This window comes from Quercus lobata, chromosome 3 (assembly GCF_001633185.2).
Source record: "Quercus lobata isolate SW786 chromosome 3, ValleyOak3.0 Primary Assembly, whole genome shotgun sequence".
In the NCBI taxonomy this organism is placed as follows: domain Eukaryota; kingdom Viridiplantae; phylum Streptophyta; class Magnoliopsida; order Fagales; family Fagaceae; genus Quercus; species Quercus lobata.
The window spans coordinates 41,696,774-41,719,285 of record NC_044906.1 but is presented as its reverse complement, the minus strand read 5'-3'; the positions used below and the strand labels follow the sequence as shown (position 1 = coordinate 41,719,285).

The 22,512-nt window shown below is 34.5% G+C and overlaps 2 protein-coding genes across 4 annotated transcripts in view; both read right to left on the bottom strand.

The window, feature by feature from the left end:
- Positions 1-12,462, bottom strand: part of LOC115981767 — a 70,163-nt gene extending 57,701 nt beyond the window's left edge. For 2 of the 3 annotated variants that reach the window (XM_031104114.1, XM_031104115.1), the window contains exons 1-11: positions 12,285-12,462; positions 9,699-10,262; positions 7,863-9,062; positions 7,410-7,737; positions 6,454-6,715; positions 6,144-6,360; positions 5,663-6,030; positions 5,021-5,524; positions 3,535-4,732; positions 3,016-3,369; positions 2,660-2,897 (exon numbers count right to left, since the gene is read on the bottom strand). In XM_031104114.1, the coding sequence (XP_030959974.1) occupies positions 2,660-2,897; positions 3,016-3,369; positions 3,535-4,732; positions 5,021-5,524; positions 5,663-6,030; positions 6,144-6,360; positions 6,454-6,715; positions 7,410-7,737; positions 7,863-9,062; positions 9,699-10,262; positions 12,285-12,413 (5,362 nt within the window). In that variant the 5' untranslated portion in view covers positions 12,414-12,462. The remainder of the gene's footprint in view (positions 1-2,659; positions 2,898-3,015; positions 3,370-3,534; positions 4,733-5,020; positions 5,525-5,662; positions 6,031-6,143; positions 6,361-6,453; positions 6,716-7,409; positions 7,738-7,862; positions 9,063-9,698; positions 10,263-12,284) is intronic. The other variant, XM_031104113.1, reaches the window with a different exon arrangement.
- Positions 12,463-15,125: 2,663 nt separating this feature from the next.
- Positions 15,126-22,512, bottom strand: part of LOC115980902 — a 93,242-nt gene continuing 85,855 nt past the window's right edge. Inside the window, exons 12-18 of the mRNA XM_031103101.1 lie at positions 19,241-19,478; positions 17,865-17,995; positions 17,455-17,710; positions 16,870-17,283; positions 15,826-16,787; positions 15,578-15,729; positions 15,126-15,447 (exon numbers count right to left, since the gene is read on the bottom strand). Coding sequence (XP_030958961.1) covers positions 15,219-15,447; positions 15,578-15,729; positions 15,826-16,787; positions 16,870-17,283; positions 17,455-17,710; positions 17,865-17,995; positions 19,241-19,478 — 2,382 coding nt within the window. The 3' untranslated portion in view covers positions 15,126-15,218. The remainder of the gene's footprint in view (positions 15,448-15,577; positions 15,730-15,825; positions 16,788-16,869; positions 17,284-17,454; positions 17,711-17,864; positions 17,996-19,240; positions 19,479-22,512) is intronic.

The following is a 22,512-nucleotide window of genomic DNA, read 5'->3' as shown; positions in this document are numbered from 1 at the left end:
ACTTGAAATTTTAACATTTATTTGATAATATTGCAATTGATCTTTGATCTTCTTGAAAATTTACAAGTATGAAGGATATAATAAGAATATTTAATCCAACGGTTCTATTTTCAAAATTTACACTCAATATAAAGATATATGAAGAGTTTGAAGGGATTCTCTTCAAAGTCCAAACTAGTTTCGAGAGAAATTTTGTTCAAGTTCCACTGAGGCTCTTTTAGGGGGGGAAAAAAAGCAAATAGAGTGATACAAAAATAACGTTCTATGGCACAAAGTATTCATCGAATAAAACTAAGATGTCAAAAATAAGAATAAAAAAATCAAGATATTTTGGTGGCATCCATTACCTCTAACTTTCTTTTAGCATTTACTCCATCTATAAAAACTCTAGAATAAAAAATGGTGTCTAGAAGTTTGGTTCTTAATAAAATATTACAAAAACACAAGGGCAATAGAAGTAAATATATGAAAAAAGATACACAAATATAGAATATTAAAAGATACCTTGAGGCAAGTTCGAAGAGTTTGTAAAAACAAAAGAGCAAAAATGGTGGAGAGAGGGTAAATCGAATAGAGGGTTTTTGTGTGGTGCTGTATATATATAGTAGTAGGTCAGTTTGGTTTAAATTTTTCTATGTTACTGAGTAGTAGCTGGTTTAAAACTCTTTAGTTTACTGATTAGTAGTCGATTTAAAACTCTTCTTTTGACATTATAAATAAATTAACAAAAAAATGATGTGTAAAATTGTAGGGCTACCAAAACCCTAGGAAACCACACTAAGATTTCCTAAGCAATCACAACTTCGAAGGAACAAGCAATTACAACTAAATACTTTAACAAAGCTAGAAAGATTTAATTAAACCCAATGCCTATGTTAACTTTGACAAATTATGTAAAAGTATATATATAGACTACTCCTAATCTTTTTCCAACAAAGAGTAGGATTTGAACTTGATGCAGACACATCCACTGTGCAGAATTGAAGTTTTTACAAATAGAATAATCCTATTCTAGGGGTGTCTATGGGTCAAGTTTGTGCCTAACCCATGACCGACCAGACCAAATCAGGTGGAGGAAGTTTAGACCCATCGCCGGCTGTCGAAGGAGTTAGATCGGAGTGGTCAGATTCACGTTGGATAGCAGTCGGTTTGGTAGAAACCATCAATGGCGGAAAAAGTCAGCCAAAACAGTGTAATTCAGGCAAAATCTCGTCAGATCCGACGAAGATCTCATCGGATCTGGTGAGATCTCACTAGATCCGGTGAGATTTCCATAAGATTTGGATGAAATCTCACTAGATTGGTGAGATCTCCCCAAATCTGGCATAAATCTTGTAGGATCTGAAGTATTTTGACCAAAAACTCGCTAGAAAAAGCTTGGATTGCTAGATTTTGATAAGTTTCATGGTTGGGTCGATTGAGGCAAGTTTTAGAGGAGAGAACTGCCGGAGTCGGTTTTTGGGGTCAATTGCAGGTGGGTCAGTTTTGGTCGATTTCGCTGGTTAGGTCGGGTCCAACAGGTGGGTGGACACCCCTACCCTATTCCATGTTGCTATCTCCAGTAGTACTTACAAACGTGACCATACATAGCTTCGGATCCACAGAATCTAATATAAGCAAACTCTATTGAATGTGAACGCTTGCTCACAACTTCAAGTATCCACTTGAAGATTTCACTCCAATAACTCTTTATTAACCAGATTCAGCAACTTCATCTTGATCACCAAATCTTTGAAAACATCAACAATGATCCTTGGTTGTTGCTTTGAGAGAACTTGGAAATATCCTATAGTTTGTTTACACCACACAGCTCTCCAAAAGTCTTGAAAAGTGAGCCCTAGAATTGCTTTTTAACCTTGGATTGAAAACCATCATACCCTAGCTTCATGAGGGCTGATTAAAACATACTTAGAATCTATTCCGCATGAATCTCAATAGATTGAGATTAGTGATTCTTGATCAAGCATATATCAAGATTCCATAAACTTGTGAACTTCTTCAATCTTGGTCTTGTCTCAGATTTGAAACGGACTTCAAACACACAAAATACTCATTATGACTCTTAAAAATTGATTACATTTGATCATGTTTTGCCAACCTCATCATGTGGACTTAACAGTTTTGGTTTCAAACAAAGCTTCAAATAGTTTTGGTCTTTTAAGTATTCTCTTACAGGAATTCTTCCTGATTATGTCAATGTGGAGTATCTTTCCCCTCTTAAATATTTTCCTCAACTTATTCAAGTAGGGTCATTCCAATGTTGGTCCCATTTAAGTGAGATTTAGAGAAGGATAACTTGAACAGTGTCCTACCTATCAAATTTTTTATAATGTGTCTGCCCTCAAACCTTGACTATGCACTTGCACTTTGCAAGATGAGATTAGACATTGCACTAGAAAATAAACCCTCTCCCTATAAACAATAAAAAATAAAAATACTTAAAACACCAGGGAAAATACCATTCTCTAATGTAAAATTATCTTCTCCAACTTTTATTACATTAAAACTCAAAATATTAACTTTCAATTTTCAAACATTAAATTTCTAGATGATGTTATTTGCCATAATAATGATGTAGTTGCGACACTAGAACAATAACAAAATGTACATAAAAAATGCTAGGTTGTATTAGACCAAAGTCAGAGAATCCAATGCATACCTGCTCTTTCATACTCCCCCAAATCAGAAAAACATTGTGCAGCAGAATCAGCTTTGCCTATAGTTTCAAATATTTCAGCAGCTTGCCTAAGCATAACATTTGCCTTTTCAGGATTTGAACCGCGCATATGGTCAGCATTTTCTCTAAGGCCAGCAGCCTTGGACCTTCTTTGCCAATAAATATCACCAGCTCTTTCAAAGCACATGGTTGCAAATTCAAACTTACGCTCTAAATACAACTGCAAAAAAACAGATACAAGAGTTGGACATCCACAGTAATGGTTTTGCCAAAGAAGAGAGAGAGAGAGAGAGAAGACAGCACTAGATTCTTTAGATAGGATCAAAATCAATAGTAACCTTAATGCCCCGGGACTTCCACTCCTCTGGACTGCTAGTAACCTGCATTGCCTGAGCAAGTGAATCATCCAGTTGTCTGACTTGAACAAGACACTTTTTCTTCCAATAGTCAAACATTGGTTTGCAGAGGTCCTCTGAATTCTCAGAAATCCACAACCTCTGCCTGGTACGAGTGATAGCCACATAAAGTTGCTTCAGTTCGGAGCACAACACACTGTGTTTGGCCTCATTGAAACTTGGGAAGGAGATGGGTAAAGTTCGGTCGAGCAAATCTTGCTCTTCCATATATTTATATATCACCCTCCATTCATTTTTTAGAGATGATGAGCCAAAAAAGTTGTACAACAATACATCCTACACAAGGAAATTATGAGTCATAAATGAGCTGAAAAATATGACCCAAAAAATTACTGATAATGTTAATGAATTTCGATTTGAACTAAAGAAGTGATAATTTTTAAACATTTAAATAAGTTGTAAAGTAATAAAAACAAATGAGTAAACATGCATTTTATGCACCTGAAATTCAAGGCCCTTGCACTCCACAATAGTTAGAACAAGAGCTTGGTTCCCAACGTGATTAGTAATTTCCTTCCGAGCAAAATCATCTCGTACCAATATTACTTGCTCTGCACCGAAGCCAACAATACTTCCTCTACCATTTCCACTATTGCCAAAAATAGTTATGATAGCATTTTCTTTGTTCCCTGATTCAAGCAGAATAGGAGCTTCACCATATATAAGACTAGTCTCAGGCGGCAAAATATCAGTAGATTGAGGAAAGAAATGATAAATAAGTTCAATCACACTCTGTGATAGCTTAAGAACTCCATCATGAGTACGGAAGTTCTGGCTCAAATGGAAGATCTCTGAGATTATTCCTTTCTCTTTTCTTCCTTCTTGTCCACTGCTTTTTGATTCCAGCACAAACCTATTGTAGAACAGAGATCTTATATCTTGGAATCTAAAGTCAATTCCCTTCGCAATCGTCTGAGCAGTATCACCAGAGAAAACAAAACCCTCTTCAACATTTTTACAAATATATTTGAATAAAGCAATTTGGCTTAATGTAAGATCCTGCACCTCATCCACATATACAAAATGCATTTCATCGCCCTTGTATCTTTCAACTCTTAATCGACGATGAAGATCAAGTACAAGATCAGAAAAATCAAACTCACCATTTTCATTCTTCATTTTTTCATAATTTTGAAAGATCTCATATATTATCTCTCTCTTCTGTCTACATAGACGGGAAACCCTACCCTCTGATAGTAGAACATATTTCTCACGACTGAGTTTACCATCACCTGCCTCCGTAGCTTGCGGGCCACCTTTTATATGGGAAATAATCTCAGTGAAAACTCTAGAAGAGTCGAGCTTCTTAGTTAGCCGGGTATTGAAACGGGGCCAGTATGATGTACTAAACCTTTCATAATTAACTTCTTTCATCCTTATAAAGCTCTGTAAGGAAACTGAACTACCACTTATTGGACCATTAGAATGTTTCCTCGCTTCATGGAATCTTTCAAAGTATGAAGTACCCACAGTTCCATCAAGCATTATCAGAAATTTGTGAAATGTTATGACAAGAGGATATGACAGGGGAGGAACATCAACAAAAGAATCTGGGATATCCTTGAATTGAGAGGCATCATCAAAATCATCCATATCAATTAAACTACTTCCTTTTGAAGAATTGCCACCACAGGAAAAGCTGCATGTGAAAAAAAAAAAAATTGTTAAAATAGGCTTTTCATTTTATATTAACCAACATTATTGCCTAGAAAGAAAAGTGCATATCACATTTATGAAATGAAACAACCAATCCACGTCAAGGACAAAAAGAAATATCAAACATATGTCATGTTTCCAATTTCTCAAAAACCTAAAGAAATTAAAGTATATACTGAGTTCAATTGTTTCTACTCAGAAATCAAGCAAACTAATTCATAAAGAAGCAAAGTAAATTCATGAAAATCATTTTATTAGATAATCCACACACCTTTTCAAATGAGAAACTTGTTGTTTTACAGCATAACACAGTTTAGGACTCACTGTCACAAAAAGTTGGTGCAATACATTTTCCTTCATCCCAGCAGCGGTCTCCTCAACCTCCTTTTCCTCAGACAATAACTCCCTTGCCATATGGTGTAGTTTTTCTTTCTGAAATAACTTGATAGTCAAAACAGTAGTTTTCCCAGTACCTGACCGCCCCAGTACAAATGTAGTTCTAGGAAAAAGGATTATCTCTAGCTCTTGGTCAGATACTTCAAATGGTAGATCCAATTCACCACCATCATGGTTAGAAAGCAAGTGGGTCACTACGCCTGATGATAAGGAGTAGAATTTCATTAGCATAAGACTCTCACTCACTCTGGCATTCTCAACGTAACTTCTGCCATCAGCAGTACAACCACTTAGATCACTCCCATTTTCATGGTCATCAAGATTCTTAATCCGGACAATATCAATAGAGATTGACCAACTCTTTGGAATTTCCAAATCCCTAGACACAAAGCAAGGGGAAAAAAGTTTCAAAATATAAAAAAGAAATGCTAGTAAATTTAAAATATCAAAATAAGGCATCATCCAAGTTTCAAAATTGAAAACATTATTATGGATCTACAAGAATGCAAAAACATACCCCTCAAGACATTTCTCTTGGCAACGGTTAATAAAGTCATCTGTATATTTTCCGAACATACTATCAAGACGTTTCACTAATTTTGGAATATCCTCTATAGGTACTATATCCCAAATCTTCAAAACTTGATAGTACCTCAATTCCTTTGCAATGTCACTCCATTCCTTTACAATGTCATTTGCACAAACAATATAAAGACCTTCAACCTTAAACTGCTTTAAGATCTGTGAAGAACTTTCACAAACTACACTCAACTTTTTGGGTCTCCAACCACTGGAAATTTTAAGTAGAAGGTTTAAAACTGACTTCTTTGTCCGAACAGACTTCAGTTTTTGAAATGATTTCAGAAAGTTATCACTAAAAAGAACCTGTGAAGATAGAAAAAAAGGAAATAAAGGAAACTATATTAAGTACATAAGCAAATTAAGAAAGAGTATTAAGAATATATAATGAAAAGTATAGATATAAGGGTGCCAAATACCTTCCACCTAGCACTTTTAAAAAGTATGCTATCATGATTAAGCAAATCATCAAACTGTTCAAATTCTTTCTTCACGTCTAATATTGCTTTAGCCAAATCCTTGTCCTCATCAGCATAAAAGAAACATTGACGATTCTTAGCGTCAAGGACCAAGGTTTCCCAAACAGATTCACTATTCACTAGTGTTCTGTCATTTCCCAATATCCATAGACAGTGCCTGAAAGGCATTACAAGGCCAATTGTTATTTACAATAATTGATAAAACGGAAGCAAAGACAAACTTCTCAAAAGAACTTACATAAAATATTACCTAGCCCTTGTAAGAGCAACATTAGTTCTCTGTAGATTTGATGTGAACCCAATTGATGCATGAGTATTAGATCTTACTGTTGATATTATAATTAGGTCCTCTTCCCCACCCTGGAACCCATCTACTGACCTGACCTTTACTGTAAACCCATCAAGAGCATCAAACTTCCGTCCAAGTCTTTCTTGAATTGCTACTACTTGAGCAGCATAAGGAGATATTACACCAATGCGGTAATTCTGTTTGGAGCTAGTGCCAACCCATGCTGAATTAAAAGCAAAAGCCAAAAGAGGGAAAGAATAAATCAATATAAAAATTAATAAAACAAAGTTTAAGAACTTGTTTCTCTAACAGAGGTGATTCCATTATAACAGATTGAGGTAAAGACATACCAGTAACGGATACAGACATATGACTATTCTAAATGACAAAAATGTGTACTTTACAGTCTTTTAAAAGATTTAATATGCTGACTTTCGAATTCCTTGAGACTCCATTATGTTCCAGTCCTAACATATGCTGAATTAACTTACTCTCAGGTAAAAATGTACATGATTTACAAGGATCAAAATGTATCTTGCTTGACAAGCAACAAGACACCTATATTATAAGTCTCAATAGAGTTTCCTACCTTTGCAATTGTATCATTTCTTACAGAATAACAAGGTCCATTTGAAAAAACTCATCAACTTCCTCCTGTTTGTATTTTCTAGGGAATTAGAGATCAATCAAATCAGTTTATACTGGCATCAAAAGAATGGCTTAAATGTGGCAAAAAGTCAAGAATAAGATCATAGAGTAGAAAGAATGAAGTGCAATTGAACAGATAGCCCATCAGCAAAGACAACGGCAATTGTGAAAATAAGCCCATTAGCAATATAAAGCCTGATTGAACTTATTCTTCAAATTAAAGACAATCTCGAGGTTAGCATAGAATATGAGACTTCAAGAGGAGTTACCTTTGTATAATTTCTGTAGTATTTTCATCACAATAGAAACCTCAACCATGTTTCTCCAACTACGCTCAGAATCATCCTTCTCTTCCCTACCATCTATTACACTAATGAAAGAATAGGGGCCAAACATTGGCCCTGAAAGATACTGTTTTTCATAGCTTTTTCTTTTAATATTTGGAGCATCTAAAATCTGGTTGTCATAAAAATTTGCGTTTGGGAAAACACTTATAGATGGATGCATTCGGTACTGTATACTGAGAAGATGCTTTGTGCAACCCAATGAGCTTAACCTCTCAAATAAACTTCTCCCAAAACCAACTTCCTCAGAAATCTACAAACGAAAATTAAAAGATTTTGAAAGAACATTAAAAAAAAAAAAAAAAAAAAAAAAAAAAACCAATTCACATGTAAACAAAGATATGAATGTGTCAAAAAAACCAAATAGCATTTACATACACTGCTTGTAATCATTGCTGGTAACTGGCGCTCATCACCAAAAAGAATAGCATGCCTTAATCCTGGAAGTTGCAGGGGAATGGTCGACTCACACTCCTTTAATTGTGCAGCTTCATCAATAACCAGAATGTTCAGTGGGTTCTCTTCCACCGAGTGCAGCATATAAGAACTTGAAGCAGTGCAAAAAATTAAGGAAGCTGCTTTGAAACAAAAATCCATTATTGACCATTTGTTCATAGAGCTCGGAAGATCAAGTTCATTAAATGAACCCTGAAGTTCTTTTAAAAGAGAAAGGCATTCTTTTCTCCTTACATACAGTGGGAATGGTATATCTTGACCTACTTCTGAATGTGAAAAGAGCTCCTCCAGTGCTTCAGATTCCACATCATCTTTAAACAACAAGGTTTCAAAAGACTTAAGTAGGTCAATAAGAGAAAAAATGTTTTGGAAATTGTGCTCGGGAATGTATTTCTTGGGTAAATGTATACAAAAGTCTAGAAGACAATTTTTAAGTGGTGATGAAGTATCAACAAATCTTTTTCTCAGAAAATCAAGAAATGACTTGCACTTCCACTCGCCACCATCAGTTTCATCCTCACTTTCTATCTCTTCAATTTCTTCTTCACTGTTTTGTTCTCTCTCTTTGATCAGTTTATTGTCCCAGAAGATGTGAAATTGAGAAACACAATCTTCAAGAAGATCAATCATTGAAGTAAAACAATGCCTCCAACCAGTCAGAGGCCCCAAGCACTTTGTAAGTCTTTTCACCCGATAATCCAAATGTATAATTTCCATGTCCGAACCAATCTTGAGACGCTTCTTATTCCCGAATAAGAGAATATCTCCAAATGAGCAAAACAAAGCATCAGTTCCAATGTTGGTTTCGAAGGATTCTTTCACCAGCTTTAGGACACGAGAGGCCGCTTCTTTAATTGCAACATTTGTTGGGGCACAAGTAAGAGTCCTATATCCCATTCTTAGAAGGGTGAAAAGCAGGGTGCCCATGGCTTTTGTTTTGCCAGTACCAGGCGGACCCCATATAAGTTCCACAGACAACTTGTGGTTGCAATGCATCTTACGTAGACAAGCAAGAATAGCGTTGTTTTGGGATTCATTCAGTTCTGAAGTAATACTTGTTGCCAATTTCTCATCCCAGCTGCCATCGCTCTGTGCAGAACAGAGATCACAGTCTTCCTCATTCTGTTGTTCAACATGAGAAAATGAAAATAAATAAAGAACATCTTAGCAACAAATGACGGTAAAACAAGTATAAATTTAGGAAAACCAAAACAAGTCCCCTTATTGCAATTGACTTACAGATAAATTAACAAAACGCATGTGCATGATATTTCATTTGCAAAATTTGGTGCGGGAGGGCTAATAAACTCAAACCATATTAACAGCTTCTCATAATCACCATATTTAAAGGCTCAACTGTTGAAAATGTTGTAAATGATTTTGGGGGGGTGGGGGGGAATACTAATACCAGCTTCTAAAAGGGAAAAGTAGGAACTTTCATACAATACCAGCTTCTAAAAGAGAAAAGTAGGAACTTCCATTGGTATGATAAGTAAATAAGCACTGTTGCCTAAGGATCAACTAAGAGAACATCTTTAGAGTAATGCACAAAAAAATTATCTTTTCTCTTAATTCTTCTAAAGTAAAATGTTTTTTCAAATAATAATTAAAACAATATCAGTATACTATAATCCATGCTAAGTATTCTGTTGTTTCCACATGAATCGCATGTCAATCATAATGGGACAATTCCATTTTGCAACTGAATCTAATGCTCAGTAGTATTAAATCTTCAACATTCATTCCCAAATTGCTTACCAAAGTACTAGTGCACAAGACTTTGTTAATGATATTCAGATTTCCATGCATGTGCAGTGCATTCCACATTCTCTTGTTAGGGATTGTATTTGTCAAGAAAACCACAAACAATGATTTCTTCCCACCATCAACATCAATATCTTTCAATGCCTTGACTTTAAAGCTAGTAGATGTTTCATAATCCTCTCGAATATCATCATTATCATCAATATCATCCTCTGGGACTTTAGTGACCATTACAAAAGCCCAAGACCTTCCTATTCTTTTTAAATCAGATACATGCTCGGGTTTAGCATCTGCTAAAATTAAAATATCTCCAGGCAACGTTTTGTAAGGCTCCTTGCCACGATCACTGCATCGGTTACTCCAGTTATCAACCTGAACATCATACAAATTTTCTCCGTATGGCTTAGATTCATAAAATGAAATTACTTCAGCAAAAGGTGCTGTTGATATAATCTCCATACTTGAATAGAGTTGTGCATGAGTTTCTTCCAATAAAGGGTAAATATATGAACGAAAATACTGGTGAACTGATTCGAAGGACTGCGGAATGTTTTTTACCTATATAGAATGAAACAAGGTGTTAATTCAAAATAGAGTACCAAAGAAATTCAATGGAGGTTTATACTCTTAAAAATATAAGCTGCTAAGCTCACTTATATTCTCAATAAAATATCTAATGAAAATGCTAGATTCAATTTATAATAAGCATTCAAAATAAAGGACAGTTTACTATTAACAGCAATTTTACAAGATACTGAATTTCTTGTAGTACATTCAATACTTCTTCCTCCAGGAAAATGTTAAGAACAAGTATATAGTTTTGTCTTCCTAATCTATAATTTCTTTTAATTTAAAAAACATCGTCTGCTAGAAGAATCAAGTAACAGCTTAAGCAAACTCTACTAGCAGAGTGTGCAACAAATAGGCATGTAAAATTCTACACTTTATTAGGTTAAAAGAGACCACCAAGTTTGGAGGATAGAATCTCTTAGAGGAAACTTTGTATTAGATTCTCGATTGAATATACACTTGACTATAGTTTGGGAAAAAAAGAAAAAGAAAAAGGGAACCAACCCTTTTTGTTTTTAAAAAAAAAAAGCCATGGGTCCTAAGGGAAATTCGATGAGAATTCCGATCCCCACTCTCACGGAGAAATACAAAGCTTATAGATTGGATATAAATGAAAATACCTAATAGTGTCCTAAATTATATGTTCTTCAATGATAACTTACAAATTTATTTTAAAATAACATAAGTATGATATTTGTGGGGCCAAAGAATTTGACAACCCCGGCCCACTTCATACTAATCCCAAGGCCCATGCCGAGGAGGGAGAAATGGCCGAGGACAAACAAAAACAATTTATGCCTTGTGGATATGTGATTGGTCATCTTAGTCTAGAAGATCGGTTTTCACCAAATAAAATGGGTGTTTAATACTTTACAATTTTGTAACTTAATCCCTTAGCCTAGATTTTGGGTTCTAGATCAGTTTCTTGTCCAATGTAATTTTTCGTTTTGGTAGATTGTAACTAGGAAGCAAAACAATATATTTTTCTTTAGATTGTAACTAGGATCAAAACTTTGTAATATTTTTACCAAAATGTAATTTTACTTTCAATGCAAATCTAAATGTTCAATTCATTTATGTTTTTCTTATTTTTTGTTTAAATAAAATAAGCGATGACTCCATTTTACACCCTCAGTCTAGGGGTAAAAGCATTTCTCAATGTACTATAATTTTTTATGTTTTCCTATGGTTGGTGACATCAGGAAAAAACAGTCAATGAATAACTATCTATAGTTGATGGAAAATTCTATTAAAAATATGACTTATTTTTAAAAGATGGTTTTCCCAAATTTTTTTGGAATACATCCCTATCTCACCACAAAACATTTCCACCAAAATCACTAAAAAATAAGATAGTTTTCCAAAAAATTTCCATCTCATTTTGGAAAATGATTTTTTTTTTCCTTCATTTTTAATAACTAAAAAAAGGTGGGGCAAATTTAATGTGGGGCAAAAAATGAAAACTTTAACCACTGACAAACTAAAAATATCACTACTTAACACATGGAGAAGTTCCAAGAGTCCAATGTATTCTTCTAGTCCTTTATGAAAGAGAATCAAGTTCAGGTCACTCGCCCCTCATTGTTGTAATTAAAAAAAGAAAAAGAAAAAAGAAAAAAAAAAAAAAAAAAAAAAAAGAGGTCCACAAAGACAAACTACAATAGTAAAGAAAATAAAAAAATTCAAAATTTTGGTAGGATTTTCCAAAAATGAAAAGAAATGTCAAAAGAAGCTTTTTGTAGTCGTAAGAGGAAACTGGTGAAATCGGCTTGGGCCTAAAATAATAAAGCCCACAAAGACAAAATAATAAAGTAAAGAAATAACAAAAATAACACATATATCTTCTTTTGTAAGCGTCAATTTCTTCATTTAATGCTTCATGAAAAAAAAAAAGAAAAAAGAAAAAAGGCAATATATTATTTAAAAAGCTGCTATAAAAATAAAACCAACAGAGAAGAGACTGATATATTGTATTGTAATAAAGAAGTAAACCAAGAGAAGAATGCAAACCTGGTCCTTGAAAAGGTCTTTATTTTCAATTTGTTCAAGGGACCAAGAGAGCACAATTTCAGTGAAGCCATGATCATTAGGAACTGCTCTCATCTTCTTTGAACTCTCTCCCGTCTCCTTCATCATCATTTCTTCTTATATCATCTCTGCGTGCATTAATATATTATGTCATCAAAAACCCATTTGGCCATTTTCTCTGTGACTCTTTTATAGACAGAGAGTAAAGGAAGGAGCTTTCTTATCTAGGAAGGAAACAAGTAAGAGAAAAAGGTTCCTGGGAATCTTTAGTACGGACATTACCTTCTTTTCTTTTTGATAAAACAGTACGAGCATTACTTTTTTTTTCTTTTTTTTATGAACAAAGTGCGGGCATTACTGGTTATAAAAAGAAAGGCATATTATATTTATAGCATCGACGTCTTTGGCTTTGTTTTTCAACTTTAAAAATGAGAATGGATTAAAGCATCGAACGAGTACCAGGATTCAGATACCTTAAAGCATAAGCATCCAGAGATATATAACTTATTCTTTATATTATATTTTAATTTGATACCTAACTTTTTAATTATATTAATTTAGTCCTTACCTTTTGATACTGTATCGAAATGATCCTTATGGTCAACTGATCGATGAAAAATACTGACATAGCTAATAGTCAAAATAAAAAATAATTTTTTTGCTACATAGACTTCCATCAAGATTGCCACATTAGCATTATAATTAAATGAAATATTAATCTTCCTTCATCAATTTATAAAGAAAAAGAAAGAAAATATTAATCTGCGTTTTTTTCCTTTCAATATTTCTTGGCATCCAAACACACTCCGAAATCAAATCCTACAAAAATCAACCCTTTCAAATTTCGATTGAGTTGATTTAAATATAACCTTCACATATTGAAATGAAAACATATTCAAACATTCACATTCATAATCAAACCCACTACTCTAAAAAAAGAAAAAACGAAAGATCTTAGATTGATTTGAAATGAAAACACCAATTTATGTGGTTGAAACCCAATCAAATCCATATAGCCAACCCAATCTCTTCAAGCCAATTACAACCCATTTTGAGTAGCACATTTGGTGGTGGAAACCCCTAAACCCAGCAAGTTTCAAGGAAGCTTAAGATTCTTAAAAAGAAAATCCAAAACAAACAAGTTACAGCTCAATCATAGTCCAAGCTGAAATCGAGCATTCCATATGTGTCGGTCTCCAACGAGTCCGCCATGGGAGATCTAAGGTGGCAGCAGATCTGGGTTTGGGTCGATTTTAGAGTGATAGAGAAAGAAAGAGTGATTTGGGTTTGGGTCGATTTCTAGCCCAGAACTTAGCGAGAGTAATTGTTGAAAGTGATTCTAAAACTTGCATAGAGGCTATTCAGGGGCTGGGTCAGAGTTGTTCATTGAGGAATTCAAGCTAGAGCTATAGTTTGTAATCTAGCAGAGGCTTTCGGTGTATGTATTTTCAACTGGGTTTGTAGGGAGGCTAATGTGTTGGCTGGGTGATCTTTGAAGAATAGGTGTTTTTCTTTCTTTGATTTAGGTTCAAGCTCCAAGCCTTTGCTGACGTTTTCATATAGGTTTGCCTTCTGTAGTTTTTCTTTTAGATTTTTTTTTTTTTAACGTAGACATGTTTGATTATCGGGAAAGTGCAGGAAAAATTAAAAGAAAGTATAAAGAATATGAAAATTTTGGTTATTTGGATTTTTTTCATTTAAATACTGATGTGATATGTTTAAATGTTAAATAAATTTTTAATTATCATTTAATTTTGGACGTGAGGTTAGTCACAATTTTTTTTTTTAAGGTTATGCTGATGTGGCATTCCAAATAGCAGTTGACGTAGTATAAAAAATAATTTTTTATTATTATGTTTGACACATCAGTTTTTTTCATCTATGAGATAATGATTGGGACTAATTTGACATGACATTGAAAAAGTTAATGATCAAATTGACACAATTAAAAAGTTAAGGATCAAATTGAAATATGGTGTAAAGAATAGAGACTAACTTTGTAATTTATCCTTTATTTTTTTGAATACAAAATAGAATTCTACTCTAAACTAATCTAAGTATATATGTGTGTGAAACTCCCTCCTGGAGACCTGAACTCCAACCTTTGCTCCCTACACTCTATAAACACTTATACTTATGAAGTGACCATCGCAACAAGGGTGTGCAGTGGTATGTAACCCTTATTATTGATTCTTAAACTTTATTTTCGTTTTTTCCACTAGGCGTGAACTTCAAACAGCCTTAGGTGCCAAAGTTTATCTGTTTTTTCCTACTCTGATCCTCTGTAAGTTCCTTTGTGAATTTTTTACTGCATCACTTTTCTTACAAACATCCAAACCAAAAAGAACGACCAAAATGCTTTAATCATTTCAATTACTTCTCATTACTTCTTAATTTTAATTTTCCACTCCCTTCAATACCTTCATAAACTCACATGCTATTAAGAGTTGGAAAATGAGAATATTTAGGGCAACCTGAACCTAGTGAATCATTGTTCTTTAATTACAATCAGAAGCAACCTTAAATCTGAAATAGAGAAAACTTATAACCCCACACACTGCTCAAGAAGCTGGGACAAGACAATCTCCTTTGAAAATCACATTGCCCTTGAATTGCAAATTCTATAGCCTTGTGGTATACAACACTAAGTGCTAACTATTGAAATTGGAAGAACTTTTCTGAAATGCTAGATTGTTCATCTCTTTCAACTGCACATAGAAGACAATTTCTGAAAGGTATGATATATAACAACTTTAAACTCATGTACATCTATTTATCTCTTAATTTCTGAAAGGTATGATACATAACAACTTTAAACTCATGTACATCTATTTATCTCTTACTGCCACTTTTTTTACCCCTCTTGTTTTTCTTGGACTTGTTACCTTTCCCCTTATTTTCTGTTTCCCGGCTGTTTTAGCTGTTGGAGACCACATCAGCACTGCTATTTTCCTTAGCTTTGCTATCACTGTCCTTTACATCACACTGCTGCTCATTTGATATATTGCCAGAAGTCTCAACCACAAGGTTTGTGCCCTGTTGGAAGAATAGCTTACTTAAGATAGGTTCCAGATTAGGCCTTCTTGACAGCAATCTCTTGCAAAGTTCTCGAATTGTTGACATATTGTTTCCAAGTTCCGGTTCACTGAGAAGGTCATGCAAAAGAGAGAAGGAAGAAAAAAAGGTCAGGAAAAAAAAGGGAAGGTTTGAATAAGGACCCCTTTTAGACAAAGCAAAAGAAGGCTAGTCATATCAAAGTCAGTTTATATACCGACCTCACATCCAGTGCAGCAGAAAGTTGCGTCAGTTCATCAACCATGCTGTCTACTTCCTCCAATAGGTTTTCATCAACATTGTCAATAGTATTCTGAAGGTGTTCATTCTTAACAGTACTTACAAGGTGAATACTTTTCTCCACATTCACCAGCTAGTTACATAGGAACAGAATAAAAATTTAGTATGATGCTCATTTGTGAGTATTCTTTTCACTGAAGTCAAATATTATATGAAAATTTTGCATTACCTTCATTATTTGGGCATTTGACAAAAAGCTCCTTGGATCTTTACCACACTCCAACGACTGCAAATCTTCAAATATTTCCCGAAAGTAATTCACTTGCAGCTTGCTTCCATTTATGTTGTTCAAGTCCCCCTGATCTGCCACCACAGCCAAGTTTGAAGGTGCAGTCTTACAACTGTCTTGATCATAAGTGTCCGAAGAAAGCACTTCATTGGCAGAGTTAGTTGCTTCCACTTCAACCGTCTCAGTTTGACCTTGTGATGCTTTCACTGTCCCTGAAAACAAGACTTTGAACATGTCCTCCCTGCACTGTTTTACCCTCATGTCCACAAAAATGGCATCTGGACATAGAAACCTTGAACAATTTCCTCCCAAACTCACAATTACAAGAGGATTGTGAATCTTTTTAAATGCTTCAGCTAGCACATTCACATGTATATGTTTCTGTTTTCTCCGAATGACATCACAAAATTCCCATGGAAGTTGCTCAGTAATAAAGCTACTACCAAGCAATGCAAAAGGAAATTCCAAAAATTCCCCAGCATTCAGATGAACTAAACATATTATAGAAACCAATCTCAATACCAGCAGTGGATAGTAGTCCTTCACGTTTATATTAGATTTTCTGATCCAATCCATTGTATCTTTCTTATACAAAAGAAGCTGCTGAGCAACATTGACAATAAACTCAAAGATAACATGGCATGATCCAATACCAGCAGTAGAATTTGGGTTGGTATCTGCATCTTGATAGATAAACCATTCAGCAAAAGAAAACTTCAGAGTGAAAAAGTATCCCTGGAAGTAAGATGCCAAGATTAGGAGGCGCTCAATAAGATACAAGAAACAACCAGGTGAAATATAGTCAACTTCTCTCCAGTTTGCTTCATAAGTATCCACCAAAGCTTCTTTCAGCTTCAGAAGAACGCACGATGTTGGGATTTTAGAGTACTGCCACGGAGAACCTGAATGAATGTCTTCCATGATGGATTTCCATAAGTCCCATCAAACCTTTTCAAAATCTCATTATGTATATTATTATCTTACCCAATCCAAGAGTTATCACTACAACTCTTCCAATTTTCCCGTATGTCAACTTACCCTTCAAGCTTATGTTTTCAATTATGACCTGTTCTAGTAAATTCCTTGAAACCGCCGATTCTCTCGGAGAAAACATGTTCTCTGCCAATGATTTCCACCAATCTAGGGGAAATATATAGCCAAAAAAAGAATTGGTAGAAAGTTCAACAAATCTCTGCAATGTCTTATAGTTGCAGTAACCATGGTTCTGATATTCAGATTCCGAAAGAAACTTTGCAACCTCATAGATATAAGTAAGAGATCTGCTTTGGCAGAACATGGAGAGGGAATTCTTCAATGAGAAATTGTAAAGAGCTTGAAGATTGTCCAAAACTTTCATACCAGCACGAAGTAATTCTGAACACCAGTAACTAGGAGCAGCTGAAACAAAATGGTGAACATTAATATAAATCACATTTCCATTCCTCTGAAGGAGTCTACTGTCCAATTCTCTTACCCAATCCGCATCAGGGTTGAGCAATAGATAGATTGCATTAAGATTATAAAACTGCCTCCGCACTCCCAAGTAATTCAAACAGAAATCACCCTAACTTCTATATTCAATATCATCTTGGATGTCAAGACATTTGAGATACTTGACAATGTTCACAATCTTATCTTTCCAAAAATTCCAGAAGTAAACTAGTGTTTCTACTGAAATTTGATCTCTGGAGATCATCTGTTCTGAATGCTTTGTCAGATCAAAAACAACATAATCCTGCCACACATACTTTGAAGAGTTTGACTGAAGATGAGCATCTAGAATTTTTCGAGCAGAAATTGTTTCACCTCCAACACTATTATGTCTCTGAGAAGCATTCAAATACTTTTCAGTTATGGACAAGTTACTCTGTTCTCTTGATAATATGTCTGCCTCTTTACAAACAACCAAATAGTAGGCATTTGACTCATTCTTAGCAAATGACTTCGCTTTTGCCAAAATCTCCTGCTTCTGTGCAAACTTTCAAACATTCTGAGAAAAAGTTGCCTCTAGCATACACATTAGCTGCCAGTTCATAGCATCCTGCTAGAGAAAAGCATTCCCCAGCCCTTTGAAGTCCAGGCTCCCCACATTTTTCTAAATAAAGCCTTCCTGCAACAATAAGAAGTTCAAATTAAAGGTTGATATAGAGAACAACAAATTTTGTACCATTTAAATTTTCAGGGATGAAATTGCAACTATTTACATTTGAAGGACAAAAATGAAAATTGGATAAAATTTGAAGTACAAATAGGTGTATTTCAGCCACCAATTTTTTATAAACCAAACCATTGAGAGAACCAAAAAATTGAGAAGTTTTAGGTTCAAAGGTCTAATCAGGAGGTCAACTAAGTTGGACAGTGGCGTCCATTTTCTATAAAAACTAAAAAGAATAACAAAATAAGAAAAAAAAACTTATTGAAATTGGCCTAATTAGGTGGATAAACAGATGACCCTTTCAGTTACGTGCTCATTCCTGACAAAATTGTCTGAAAGTGTATTGAAAAGGACAAAAGAAAAAGCCCTAGGAAGACACACTAAGATATCCTAAGCAATCAAACCTTTGAAGGATACTGCAATTATACCTATATTCTATAACAAAGCTAGAAAATTTTCAAAGTCCATGTGAATTTTGACAAATTGTGCAAAAGTATTTATATAGACTGTTCCTAAATATTTTTCAAAGAAAGACAAGGATGAATTTAATGCAAGACAGAAGTAGTTGGATATGATACCAATTTGATGCAGGATCTTTAGGAATCCCACACTAGGTTAGATTTCTTGACGAGATCTTGAATGCCTCTTTAATGCGTTAATGTTAAAAAGCATAGCTATTGTTGGATTAAGACGGAGAGTGAATTTTGAAGGACTTTGATGGTTGTTTGATACCGAATCAGTGAACAGGAGTAAAAGAAAAGACAAACCCTAGGCAATTGTAATTAGATTTCCATTAATCACACCTAAAAAGAAGAAGGCACTCACACCCTCAAATTTTTTAAAAAGCTACTTAAATTTTATTAAACTTAAGCCTTTACATAACCAATAAACTAAGAATCACAGCCATCTGTCAGAGCCCAAGTCAGCAAACCCATAAACTATCAATTTATTTCCCTGGCATTAGAAAAATGAATTAAAACGCTACCAGAAGTTTCTTAAAGCAAATAAACCTAAAAACAAGACAACAATTATAAGACTAAGACTTCATTACAAAATTTGAACTTTTCAATTTTCAGACATAGAAATTTTTAGACAGTGTCATGTCCCTTAACAATGTAGTTGTGACACAAGAACAATAACAAAATGCACATCACTGATGATAGGTTATATTTGACCAAAGTCTGAATATCCAATGCATACCTGCTCTTTCAAACTCCCCCAAATCAGAAAAACATTGGGCAGCAGAGTCAGCTTTGCCTATATCTTCAAATATTTCAGCAGCTTGCCTTAGTTTAACATTTGCCTCTTCAGGATTTGAACTGTGCATATGGTCAGCATCTGCTCTAAGGCCAGCAGCCTTGGACCTTCTTTCCCAATTGATATCACCAGCTCTTTCAAAGCACATGGTTGCAGATAGAAAGTTATGCTCATAATACAACTGCAAGAAAACATATAACAGAGTTGAGATATACAGTAATGGTTTTGCCAAATAAAAGAGAGAGAGAGAAGGCAGCAATAAATTTTCAGAGAGTGTCACAATCAATAATACTGTAGTAACCTTAATGCCCTGGGACTTCCACTCCTCTGGACTGCTAGCAACTTCCATTGCCTAAGCAAGTGAATCATCCAGTTGTCTGACTTGGACAACACACTTTTTCTTCCAATAGTCAAACATAGGTTTACAGACGTCCTCTGTATTCTCACAAATCCACAACCTCTGTATTGCTCTTTCATATATTTATATATCACTCTCCATAGGTTTTTCATAGGTGACGAGCCAAAAAAGTCATACAACAGTACATCCTATAGAAGGAAATTGCGAGAGTCACAAATGGGTAGAGAAATAAAGGCAATAAATTATTGATACAGTTAATAAACCACAATTTGAACAAAGGAAGTGATAATCTTTCTAACATATAAATAAATTATGGTGTAATAAAATGAATGACTTAAAATTATTATATCCACCTGAAATTCAAGGCCCTTGCACTCGGAATAGTTAGAATAAGAGCTTGCTTTCCAACATGATTGGTAATTCCCTCCCGAACACAATCATCTCGTACCAATATTACCTGCTCTGCACCGAAGCCAACAATACTCCCTTCAGCATTTCCACTATTGCCAAAAATAGTGAAAATAACATTTTTGTTGCTCCTGGATTCAAGCAGAATAGGAGCTTCGCCATCTATATGACTAGTCTCAGGCTGCAAAACATCAGTAGATTGAGGAAAGAAATGATAAAGAAGTTCAATAACACTTTGTGATAGCTTAAGAATTCCATCGTGAGTACGGAAGTTCTGGCTCAAATGGAGGATTTCTGAGATTAATCCTTTCTCTTTTCTTCCATCTTTTCCGCTGGATTTTGATTCCAGCACAAACTTCTTGTAGAACAGAGATCTTATATCTTGGAATCTAAAGTCAATTCCTTTCGCAATTGTCTGAGTAGTATCACCAGAGGAAACAAAACCTTCTTCAACAATTCTACAAATATATTTAAATAATGCAATTTGGCTCAATGTAAGATCCTGCACCTCATCAACATATACAAAATCCATTTCATCACCCTTATATCTTTCAACTCTTAATCGACAATGAAGATCAATTACAAGGTCAGAAAAATCAAACTCAGCATTTTCGTTCTTCATTTTTTCATAATTTTGAAAGATGTCATATATCATTCCTCTCTTTTCTCTACTTAGATGGGAAACCCATAAATATGATAGTAGAACATAGTCCTCACGATTGAGTTTACCATCACCTGCCTCCACAGATTGTGGGCCACCTTTTATATGGGAAATAATCTCTGTGAAAACTCTAGAAGAGTCAAGATTCTTAGTTAGCTGGGTATTGAAACGGGGCCAGTATGATGTACTAAACCTCTCATAATTAACTTCTTTCATCCTTATAAAGCTCTATAAGGCAACTAAACTACCACTTATTGGACCATTAGAAAGTTTCCCTACTTCATGGAATCTTTCAAAGTATGAATTACCCATAGTTCCATCAAGCATTATCAGAAATTTGTGAAATGTTATGACAAGAGGATATGACTTGGGCAGAACATCAACAAAAGAATCTGGGATATCATTGAATTGAGAGGCATCTTCGAAATCATCTATATCAATTGAAGACCTTTCGTTTGAAGAATTACCAACACAGGCAAAGCTGCATATGGGGAAAAAAAAATGTTAAAATAAGCTTTTCATTTGAAATTAACCAACATTATTGCCAGGAAAAAGAAGAAGTGTATATAACATTTATGAAGTGTATTTAGAATATTTTACAAAGAGGAACTGATATTCATGGTTCTACTAACCTCAGTCATTCATTACATATATAGTGAGAGAATTGGTTACAGTATGCCTCTTCTAATTGTGACAACCTAGTGGGACGCTCATCACCTAAATACTTTTCTAATATGACTTTTGCTTTATTTGATTTGAAATTAAAATGAGTAACTTAAAAAAAATTTCTCAAAGAAAGAGAATTAAGACATGTCCCCTTAAAAAAATTGGATTTTCAAAGGCATTCAAACAATTTGGAAAAGAGAGAGTAACAAAGTAGATTTGCAACAACCATTTTATCAGATAATCCACGCACCTTTTCAAGTGAGAAACATGTTTTTTTATAGCATAACACAATTTAGGACTCACTGTCACAAAAAGTTGGTGCAATATAGTTTTCTTTATCTCAGCAGCAGTATCCTCAACCTCCTTTTCCTCACTATGCACAAGCGTATTGTTCTAGACACAACCCAATAACTCTGTTGCCATATGGTGCAATTTTTCTTTCTGAAAGAACTTCATAGTCAAAATAGTAGTTTTCCCAGTACCTGATCGCCCCAGTACAAATGTACTTCTGGGAAAAAGGATTATCTCTAGTTCTTGGTCAGTTACTTCAAATGGTAGATCCAATTCACCACCATCATTGTTAGAAAGCAAGTGGCTCACTACACCTGGCGATAAGGAGTAGAATTTCAAATTTCATCAACAACAGACTCTCACTCACCCGAGCATTCTCAATATAGTTTCTGCCATCAGAAGCACAACCACTTAGATCACTACCATTTTCATTGTTATCAAGATTCTTAATCCGGACAATATCAAAAGAGATTGACCAACCCTTTGGAATTTCCAAATTCCTAGACACAAAGCAAGAAAAAAAAATCAATATATAAAAAAGAATTTCTTGTAAATTTAAAAAAATCAAAATAAGGCACCATCAATTTCCAAAATTAGCAACATTATTGTGGATCTACAAGAATGAAAAAAGACCTACATACCCCTCAAGACATTTCTCTTGGCAACAATTAATAAAGTGAAATGTATATTTTCCAAACATGCTATTAAGACGTTTGACTAATTTTGGAATATCCTCTATAGGTAATATATCCCATATCTTCAAAACTTGAGAGTACCTCAATTCCTTTGCTATGTCACTCCATTCCTTTACTATGTCATTTGCACAAACAA